We start from the raw sequence: 11027 nt of genomic DNA, 5'->3' as shown, positions 1-11027 counted from the left end.
TAGCATAGCCTATCCACCTAACCTGTATGTTTTTGGACTATGTGAGGAAACTGGAGCACCTTGAGGAAACCCATGCTGACATGGGTAGAATGTGCAAATTCTATACAGACATTCGAGGGTGGAATCACATGTGGGTCCCTGGTACTGTGAGGCAGCAGTGCTAACTACTGAGCCACCATGCCACCCCTATTATTCTAGGATGTTCCTGTGATTTAGTACCATCCTCCTGGAGGTCCTTTAGGACTATCATTGTATTTCTGGAGAATGGCAGGAGAAGCTAAGTCAGACAGAACAATGAGGCTTGATTTGGAGTAGCCGTGCAATTAGTCGGCACATTATGGTGAGAAAAAGCTGGAGCAATCTTTGAAGGAGAATACCAAAGAGTGCCTGGAGAACAGATAAAGGAGCAGCCAGCCAACAGTCAAATGGCCTGCTTGATAGTCACTGCGGATGAGAAAGCACTGGCTTAACATTACTGTCCCTCTGTTGAAGGGTTTTACACTGATGTTAGCAGCCATCTCTTCAGGGGATATCTCGTGTCCCCTAACAGCCGTCCGACAGAATCTTGCTGCACGTTGTGTAGGTTAACTTATTGTTAAAGCCTGCCCAGGAGAAGGCATAAACAGTTACACCCGCCGCCACCTTCCAGCAAAAAGCTATGATCTGGAGCACTGCGCAGGCGTGAGTGTGCAGTCTCGGCTCCGGAGATCTCGTGATGGCTGCGAAAGGGGTGGGCGGAGGGACCCGGGAGATGATCGTAATCCTGATGGGGGTCAGCGGCAGCGGCAAGTGAGAGAACAGAGTAAGGGGGAGGGAGTAAATGGAATGGGTGGGGGGAGGTAGAGAGAGGAGGAATGTTGCAAAAGGTGATATGTATTGGGAAAACAGCCTTTCATTATGCTCATTCTCTCCTAGGACTGCTGTGGGCTCACGACTCGCAAATAAGGTACGACTGTGTCAATTATTTGTGAATTAAATGATGAAATTCTTCATTTTCTTTACAGTAAAGACTGTTGTCTTAATTTATCTTTTACTTTCTTCCGGAGGCAACTCTCTCTCGAAGCAACTGGTTGTAAAGCAATAAACATTGCTGCAGGGAGAAAAGAAAGTGATAAGTTTAGCCTGGATATTCCTTCGGCCAGATGGGAGTAGAGTAGAGCAAAACCGGAGTTAAACTCTGGGAATTGCCCAGTAAATAGGGGAGTCTGCAGGGCAATTCACATTCACCTTCACCTGAACTCTTCGAAAGAATCCATTAAAAGCAGATGAATTTAGAGTGTTCACTTCATTAAATTATCCAGGAAAAGTTAGAGGATTGAAAATCTAGTCTGCATCCTGGGTAACATTTTTAAGTTGTCTCTCCTTCCAAGAAACAACAAACCTCCTTAACCTCCCTGCACCCTTGCACATACCACGGATTTCTGACAATTACAGTTCCCTGACCACATCACCCCAGTCCGACGCGATTCTGGAACCCTGGCCCTTTTAACTGGCTGCCGCCCTATAACCCCACTCTTGCCATTCACAGCAGCTGTCAAGCTTTCTGACCGTGCATTAAAAACTCAGAACATGGCTGACTAACTGCTGCATAGGGAGTCATGGTTGAACTGTTGACTGTGGATGGGTGGTGATTGAACAGGGGCTTTGTGTGTGTGGGATGGGGGGTGGTTTGGGACGTGGGGCTGCTGAGTGATAAAGAAGGGCAATTGTGGAGGGGGTTTGCTGACTGAGTGATGGAGTGGTTGAAATCTACATATAATGTGTATATGAAATAATGTTGTCACAAAGTATATTAAAATCATTTCCATAAACTTCAATATACCAAATGTTAAATGTCCTTTCAGTGGTGTTTTTCATCTTGCTGGTGTTTGAAGTCATGTTAATTTCTGAGTTTTTGTTTTTATCCTTTAATGGAATTTGGGCATTGGTGGCAAGACCAGCCTTTGTCCATCCTTAATTCACGTCAAGAATGTGATGGTGAGTTAAGATGGCGTCATGGTGGAAAATAGTTTATGAAGTCCTACCTATCGTGCCGTTTTGCTTCACTTCACATAGGCAATCCAGCAAAATCGTATTAGGGTCATAGAGATCTACAGCACAAAAAAAGGCTTTTGGAGCGCATCATGTGCACCCTGGTCAAAATACCACCTGTTTTAATCCTATTTTTCCAGCACTTGGACCAGTGCCTTGTATGCCTTGGCATCACAAGCACATATCTAAATACTAGTTGCGTATTATGAGGACTTCTGCCTCTACCACCCTTGCAAGCAGTGAGTTCCAGATTTCCACTGCCCTGTGTGTGAAAGGTCTTATCTCTCATTTCTTCTAAACCTGTGCCCCTTACCTTAAATCTGTGCCCCTGGCCATTGATCCTCCATCTAAGGGGAAAAGTTTCTTCCTGTCTACCCCATCTATGCCCCTCAATTTTATGTATCTCAATCATGTCCTGTCTCCATTTCTTCTGCTCCAAGGAAAAAAGTCTCTGTCTGCCCAATCTTTCTTCATAACTGAACTCTCCAACCCAGGCAAAATCCTGGTGAATCTCCTTTTGCACCCTTTCCAGAGCTCTCACTTCCTTTCTGTCGTTTATATTCACTTCATCATCTGTTAAATGCACTAACTGCATTGGACACACATGCTGAGGTCACATTAGTGACTTAATACAAGCTAAGTGAATACCAAGCACAACATGGCTACCACCTGTGGGCAGAAGTAGCCAGCAACCTGACCCGGCCACAGGAAGCCTCCCATGGGCCGTGATGCCAACATCAGGCACTGTGTTGCTGACGAGGAGTCAGGAGGCAAGGTGGATTCTGGGGCCCCGTCTGGAGTGGGACACAGACCAGCACCAAGAGCAGGGAGCGGAGGAGCACCGGAGCTGAAGGCCCTATCTAGCCACTGTCTCTGCCCGCTGCAGGGTTTGGGTTGGCCTACTCGGAGCTAGGTAGGGCCCCGAACATGGTTAACACATCCAGAAATGCTATTTCCTTCTGTTGCTTCTGTGACACGTATCTTGATGGAGTGTGCCTTTGCTCCTTGCACCACCAGGTGGTGGCATTCACTTTAAATGTGGCCTAACACAAGTGCGTAATAAGAAAAAAGATTAACAAAAGTAAAACTAGTGTTTTCCATCCACTTGATGTCTGTTTGGTAGTCCTTAATGTGCTGCAAACATTGTAACAGCTCTTTATTGAACAGTGCAATCAAAGAGCTGATTGTGTGTCTTAGCCTAGTCTGACCGTCATTTCATGATTGTCAGTTAAATTCAGTGTTTATAGCTATAATCTTATTTCATAAAGTCCTCTTTGTCTTCCACTGCTGATAATTAATTCCCAGAATGTGCACCCAGTACCTAGAGAATTACAATACAAGAGGTTATTCAGCTCTTTGTATCTTTGCTAACTCTTTGCAAGAATTATCCAAAACTATTTCCATTTGCCCACTCTTTCCCTTGAAGTTGCAGCTGCTGTTGCTGTCTGTCTCAATCTTAAGTGCTGTAACCTTAAGGCTACTGACCTAGTGCTAGGATGTGAGATTAAAATGGGTGGAATAGGCATGATCATTAGTGCCTTCCTGTGCGGTAAATTTTCTTCGCTTTTTAAATAATCCTTAAACAAGTTAACCCCTAGTAGGGCACTGTAACATAAAAATAGAAATCAAATGATCAATGGCAAATGTAGAACTGTAATGGAGACGTAACTTCTCTATGGCTACAGTCCCATGATCCTGTCATGATGCCCTAGAAATCTAAAACATTCTCTTAAGTAGCATCTGTCAAGATATGTGTTGATAAGTCAAATCTGCTTCTCAATCAGCTAAAGTCCTTAAGCGTGCTGTTTGTACTATTCCTGTTAATTTGCCTTACTTTAACTAATAAAACCATTTACTCAGATTTAGTGTTAAATGAATGGAATTTTAATTGTTATATCCTTAAAGATTGATTTTTTCTCTAAATTGGATTGTACAATTTTCTATTAAATATGTAATATTTTAAAATATGCAGTACAATCAACTAATTCTTTTGTGTGAAGTTGTAACAAGTAGTCTGTAGATCAGATACAGTGAATCTCTTTAATCTAACTCTCTGGTTGTTTAAAATCATGGCTGCAATTTTTAAGCTGCATTGGGCAGTCCACCTAAAGGCTATGTTCAAATATGATAGACTGTATTTTATCCTTCCCCGGAGATGGTAAGAAGGACAAATAATTGGACAAGTTGGCTCAGGAGAGAAACTCGCCTACTTCCCAGTACCTGACCAAATTTTAGGTGAGATGATCCATGAGGAACCTTCTGGATCTACTGCCAATTAAGGCTCTTATATGGTCAATTGACAGCCAGCTAAGAGCCATAACACACCACCTTCCCGATCACTTTCCTCTGACAGGTAAGAAAGTTGGCTAGTTTTTTGACTGGAAGGCAGTGGTGACCTATCAGGCTCTCTTGTGGCATAGGGGTAGAGTCTTTGTGTACATTTAAAGCTGAGAGAGAGAGATTCTTGATCAGTAGGAGAGATCAAGGGTAATGGGAAAGTGGACGTGAGGAACGTCAGATCAGCCACAATCCTATTGATTGACGAAGCAGGCTCGAGGGGCCGAATGGCCTACTTCTGTTCTTATTTCTTACGGTCTCTGGCCTTATTTCCAAAATGACATTGGTACTGAAAGACAATGGCAAAAACTAGAGACTGACAAAGTAAATGTAAATTCTCTGATTTCGCCTTTACACTCTATTACATTTTATAACTTGGACTGCTGATGATGATCTTTGTTGATTCAGAGCACCTTTGGTATTCAGTTTGGTCAGAGATTAAGTTGAGGACAGTGTAGCAATGCAGGTTGTGCATGATGGCTATATTCTGTGTGCTCAATAATTCTGTCTTCCTGCCTACTCAAATGAGCAGGGATAATTTTGGGATGGTGAACAGAAGTAGAAAGCTTAGTGATTTGCTAGAAAAAATCTGTTTCATTGTAATTGCACATTGTAAGGTTCGTGTGGCATAATGGAATTAGAATTCTACAAAAACTTTGATACTGACACAACACATTTTGATGTTGATTTTGAAGTATTTGACAAAAAATGGAATGAACACTATGCTAGGAAACTAAAGCAATGGAATTCAAAGGGTACTCTTTGAAGAAGCTGTTAAAAGTGGGGTTCAATGTAGTAAGATAGATGTTTCCAGAATAAAGCGTAGTTCATAACAGCTAAGGAGTAGCAAAAGGGATGGTGACGGGATGATGTTGAGAGTTGTACGTTGACCAAAGTTGGAAGAATGAAAGGTGCAAGCTTGGATGTTGGGCAGGAGGAAGTTGTAAAGATAAGAGTGAGAACATACCAAACAAGAAAATGTTCAAAACCGTGCATTCTGTGTAGGGAATATTGCTGGGTTTAGTGAATGCAGAGGTGATGGATATACGGGACTGGGAATATCGACTGGAGAAATTGGTAGAGATTTTAAGTGTACAGAAGTTGAACTTCTAAAGTATTGAAAAGAATGCATTGAGGGAAAGGCTGTAGGTAACAATTGCATCAGAGATGGTAGGAACTGCAGATGCTGGAGAATCCGAGACAACAAGGTGCAGGGCTGGATGAACACAGCAGGCCAAGCAGCATCATAGGAGCAGAGAGGCTGACGTTTCGGGCCTAGACCCTTCTTCAGAAAAGGGGGAGGGGAAGGGGGTTTTGAAATAAATAGGGAGAGAGTGGGAGGCGGATAGAAGAGGGGATAGGTGGAGAGGAAGCAGGCAGGTTACAGTGGTTATGGGTGAAGTCAAGTCAGAAGTGGATGATGGCACTGTAATGAAAGTAGTTTTTTCTTTTATTCATTCACTGAATGAGGGTGTCGCTGGCTGGGTAGTATTTATTGCCCATCCTGATTGCCCAGAGGGTAGTTAAGAGTCAACCACATTACTGTGGGTCCAGAGTCACATGTAGGTCAGACCAGGTAAGAATGGCAGTTTCCTTCCCTAAGGGACATTAGTGAACCAGATGGATTTTTCCGAAAATCGACGATGGATTCACAGTCATCATTAGACTCTTAATTCCACATACTTATTGAATGCAAATTGCACCATCTGCTGTAGCAGGATTCGAACTTGGGTCCCCAGAACATTATCTGGGTCTGTGGATTAACAGTCCAGCGATAATATGAGTAGGCTATCAACCCCCTCACCCCGCCATTGATCATTGTGATATTTAGAAGGTTTGAATGCCAAAGTGAATATGCTAAGGCTGCACACCATCATGTTAAGTTGAAAAAGATCAGGCAAACATCCATGACAGTATCTGGCTCACAGTACAATAGCAGTTGTGTAATTCAAAATGCTGGTATAGTAAGAGCTGGAGCTGTTATGGTAGCTGATCTCTCTGCTTTTAGAGAATCCCCAAACACAGGTATGAGCAGAATTCATTTGGACACCGTATTAATTCTGAATGATTTTGACCCCTTACCCATTGCATTGGTCAATTTTGAGCACATATGTTACCAGTTGCCACACTTCTGCCAGTTCTGTACTGAAAAGAGACATCTTCCTTCAGTCTCCTCCCCTTCCCCTGCCACCCCTGTGGAACAGCATCTTGTATTCAATTTGCATACTTGCACAGGGAGACAAGCTATCCTTTTCCAAATCCAGAATTTTTTGCTTTTATAAGTTGATGTCTTTTCTCCTCTTCAGTGTTTTATAGCACTTTTTTCTACTACTTCTCCAACGAGCAGATCATCTATTGAGTTGTTTCATAACATTGCCCTTTTTTACTTTTTTAACCAGATGTATACTCAAAGCATATTCATCAACCTCCACAGCCTCCTGAAAATGAATATGCACATAGCAGTTCCTCTTCAATTTGCATATTAGCAAAACATTTACCAACAAGCCAACAGATAACTTCGCAGCTCTAATTTAGTGTTCCACCAATTTCTATTTAATATAAAAATTGAGAATCCATTCAGATTTCTACAATCATTTGTTTTGAAATTTGAAATATACTATTTACCATAATGCAAATGAAGTGGGCTCTTTGGCAATTTCCGAGTTCAGACTTTCGAGATCAGAATTCTTATTTTTTCCCTAGTATTTTACTGATCTCTGCAAGTTATATCTGTCATCCCGAAGAGTTAGGCCTTGAAGTTCCATTGGATATGTCGGTGCTTGTGGACAAAGTAGTGCAGTGGCTCGCTTTTGCCTTTTACACAATGGCTGACCAGGAAATTCTGCTCTTAACATTTGCCATCAGGCATATTGGAAGAATTTCAGGCTGTTAACCAATCTTTTTGGCTATGTTGGAAGCACACCTTTCATGACCAACAAGTCCTCTTGTGGGATTGAAACTTGGAGCTTCTGGCCCAGAGGTAGGGATATTACCCCTGCACCACAAGTCTTCAAGTTATGTAGAGAAGATAAACAAGACCAGATGACCAGATGCTTAAGCTTCTGCTGTTAGGTGAAGTAGAATAACAGCATTGTTTGTGGATGCATCTGTAGCTATCTTCCAAGATTTGAAGTAAAATTAGTAAGTGTTCTGAGGTGTTTTTCATTTCAACAGTTAGGATGGAAATTTTGTGATGCCGATGACTACCATCCTAAAGAAAACAAAGAAAAAATGATGAATGGAATTCCACTGGATGATGAGGTATATTTAACTACCTTTATCCAATCACTCTTTGCATATTGGTGAAAGTACTGCAGTTGCCTATATCTTTACAAAAAGGTATTTGTATATAATATAGATGCAGTTACTGCCTATTTCTTGTCAAAGGATTTCCCAAGAAGCTGCACTAATGAGGGTTACTGCCCTTTTTTTTGTTTGGTGGGATTTTAATTTTGCTACAGTTTCTTCCTCTTAACTGAATTTTTATGAACTTTAAGGTCTAACTTTTGAAAGTAAAAGCACAAACTCGCCGTACAAATCTGTTCACTATTTTCTTCCACTTATTTACAGGATGTGGTCATGGCTCTAATACATTTTGATTCCACATGTTTTTCACATGGATGAGTTTGTACTAGTGTGATTTTTAAATGCATTTAAACATTTTAAAAATGTTGTTACACACGAAACAGTCTCCATCTTGACTGTAGTAGGTTTTGCAAATAGCTTTTAAAACCAGTTGATAGGTTTGCCTTATCAACTGGCTCTAAAAGCCATTTGCAGAATCTACCACAGTCAAGATCTAGAACAATGTGACAGGCCAACTATAGTTGAAAACGTCAATTTGGATTAGTAATCGGGTGAGGATTGTGATGATTTCTGATTCCAGGCCTGGGCACAAATTCCAAGAGTAGAAGATTTTTCTGACAGGCCACATTTGGAGTATTGTGCACAGTTTTGGGCCCCATATTTTAGGAAAGATGTATTGGCCCTGGAGCGGGTTCAAAGGAGGTTCACGAGAATGGTCCGAGGAATGAAAAGCTTAATATATGAGGAACGTTTGAGGACTCGGTCTATACTCGATGGAGTTTAGAAAGATGAGGGGGGATCTAATTGAAACTTAGAATACTGAATGGCCTGGACAGAGGGGATGTTGGGAAGATGTTTCCATTAGCAGGAGAGACCGGAATCCGAGGGCACAGCCTTAGAGTAAAGGGACAACCCTTTAGAATGGAGACAAGGAGAAATGTCTTCCATAGATTCACCACTCTCTGGCTGAATTCACTGCCACAGATGGCTGTGGAGACCAGGTCGCTGAGCATATTTAAGACAGATAGGTTCTTGATTGTCAATGGAGTAAAGGGTTACAGGCAGAAAGTGGGAGAATGGGGTTGAGAAACTTGTCTGCCATTCAATCATGGCTGATCAGACTCGATGGGTTGATGGCCTAACTTCTGCTCCTATGTCTTATGGTCTTACGGTTAGGGAAGCAGGCGGACCAAGTAGGTTGGGAGAAGGAATCACTCTTGATCTGCTTGAAATACAAGCATCCCTTACTTCCTTTTTATTTCTTCCTCTTAGTTTCTCCTGATCTACTCTAATCAGACTTCATGATCTTGAAAACTTCTTTGATTGCATTAGTCTTCTTTCCCCTAACCTCTCCATACTATTCTCATAACTAAAGTTTGTTGTCCTTAAAACCATTTTTTTTATAAGTCTCCAACATCTTCACACCTCTCCTATATGTGGCACCCAGAACTATAAAAAATAATGTAGCTGGGGACTAATCAGTGTCTTGTACAAATTCAGTATCGCCTCTTTGCTCTTGTACTACAGCTTCTATTGATAAAGTCCAGGATACTGAATATTTTATTAACTGATGTCACCACCTATCTTGGCATCTTCAGTAATTCATCCAAATCCCTGTGCTCCTGCACCCCATTAAGTTCATCAGGAAAAGCAAGGTTCCCAATACCAACCCCTGGAGAACTCCACTACAAACCTTTCTCCAGCCTCAAAAATATCTATTGACCCTTTCTATTTCCTATCCCTTGGGCAATTTGTATCCAAGTTGGTATTGCCCCTTCTATCACTTGAGATGTAACTTTGTCAATTATGTGGCATAATTTCAAATATTTTTTGAAAGCCCATGTGTACCATATCAACATAATTACCATCAACAATCCTTTCAGTTACCTCTTCAAAAGATCACTTCCCCTTTTGGATATCCATACTGAGTCTCCATAAATTAGCAAGCTTTTTCCCCAAGTGGCTACTAATTCTAAAATTAAACTGACTGGCCTGTAACAACTGGACTTATGCTTACAATCTCTTGTTGAAATAAATTTCCTTTATAAAACAACATGTTTAAGACTGTGTAATATGCCAGATATAACAGCCTCATTGCAGTGAAGAATTAGATTGTGCACTTGGTGCGAAATTAATGTAAATACCTGGAACTGATGAGCAAATGGTACTGATGAAATTGTAATGAAGGTTCTTTTATTCATAAACTTTTTCGTAAATGGTGTCATATTGTGGCACAGTGCTGAGGCACCCCTGGTTTTCAAAATCTCAGCTGGCAGTCAGAAGACAACTTGCTGGAATATGCAAAAATTGCAAGAATGAATTGACCTGAAAGCTGATGTGTACCTTCTGGGAGCCAATTGCAGTGATAGAGGAGAGCCATTTTACTTGATTATTACATTTTGTACTCAAACACTGCATGAGAACTTGAGAGAAAATAACATTTTCCGAATTTCTCCTTTTATTGTTAAAGAAAATTGTATAAGTAAAAGTCATACCCTCCCAATTTTTAAGATTTTGTTTTTTCTGTTGGTCATAGGATAGAATCCCTTGGTTGTGCACTTTGCGTGAAATATTAATGAGGTAAACTGAAACTTTTAACCTTTTTGTCAAATAAGGTAATAGACTTAAGTAATGGAGCCAAAGTAGTCATTAACAATACATTTCAATGTATCTATTACTGATCAGATGAGTATTATGTAAATATTGGCTTTTATATGATAGGCTATTCATGCTTGAGCTTCAATCACAAAAGACTTAGTTTGGTACTGATGAAATTCTGTAATATATGGTGAAGCCTGATTGTAGATCTTACATTTATTTGTAGATTTGAATTTTTAATTTGTGATGAATAACAGTTATATTTAACAATAGGGAAAAATCATTTGGAGAAAATATGATCCTTGCTTGCTCTTCTCTGAAAAGAATGTATCGAAGAATTCTGACTGGTGAGCAGAGTGCTGTCAACACAACTGTAAAACAGGACCAGGAACAATCTCAACTTGGCTACAGCAAGAACATCTTGTTTGTGTATCTTCATGGCCCTATAGAATTGATTACTAAGAGGTTAGACAGTAGAAAAGGACATTTCATGTCACCTTCTTTGTTACAATCTCAGTTTGACACACTAGAACCACCAGAGGGGACTGAGAATTTCATTAACATTAGTATTGAGAACAGCATTTCAGATATAGTGACTGAGATTGAAAGACATTTAGGTTAGAATTTTTGTTGGAGGTCAGCAGAAAGAAATGACTGCACTGTACTGTAGGAATAAATGTTCCTCATCAGTAATTGCCAGTTACATTGTGACATGCATTCCTGGAGAACAAAGTTGCGTTTTTAAAAAAAAATTC

General features: G+C 40.7%; 1 protein-coding gene across 6 annotated transcripts; it reads left to right on the top strand.

The window, feature by feature from the left end:
- Positions 1-650: 650 nt before the first annotated feature.
- On the top strand, positions 651-11021 carry LOC109932531 (IDNK gluconokinase). 6 transcript variants are annotated; one of them, XM_048593515.1, is made up of 5 exons: positions 651-681; positions 916-946; positions 7543-7629; positions 10211-10254; positions 10546-11021. In XM_048593515.1, exons 1-5 carry the CDS (start codon positions 659-661, stop codon positions 10892-10894), a joined length of 534 nt encoding a protein of 177 aa, XP_048449472.1. In that variant the 5' UTR covers positions 651-658; the 3' UTR covers positions 10895-11021. The 6 variants fall into 6 exon arrangements, with proteins under 6 accessions (XP_048449472.1, XP_020387273.2, XP_048449473.1 ...); XM_020531684.2 differs by having other exon boundaries at positions 672-789; XM_048593517.1 differs by lacking the exon at positions 651-681 and adding an exon at positions 728-802.
- The last annotated feature ends 6 nt before the right edge of the window (positions 11022-11027 follow it).

The sequence above is a fragment of the Rhincodon typus genome, unplaced genomic scaffold (genome assembly GCF_021869965.1).
Source record: "Rhincodon typus isolate 14 unplaced genomic scaffold, sRhiTyp1.1 hic_rhity00003005, whole genome shotgun sequence".
NCBI classification, from domain to species: domain Eukaryota; kingdom Metazoa; phylum Chordata; class Chondrichthyes; order Orectolobiformes; family Rhincodontidae; genus Rhincodon; species Rhincodon typus.
This window is presented reverse-complemented; position numbering and strand designations above follow the sequence as displayed.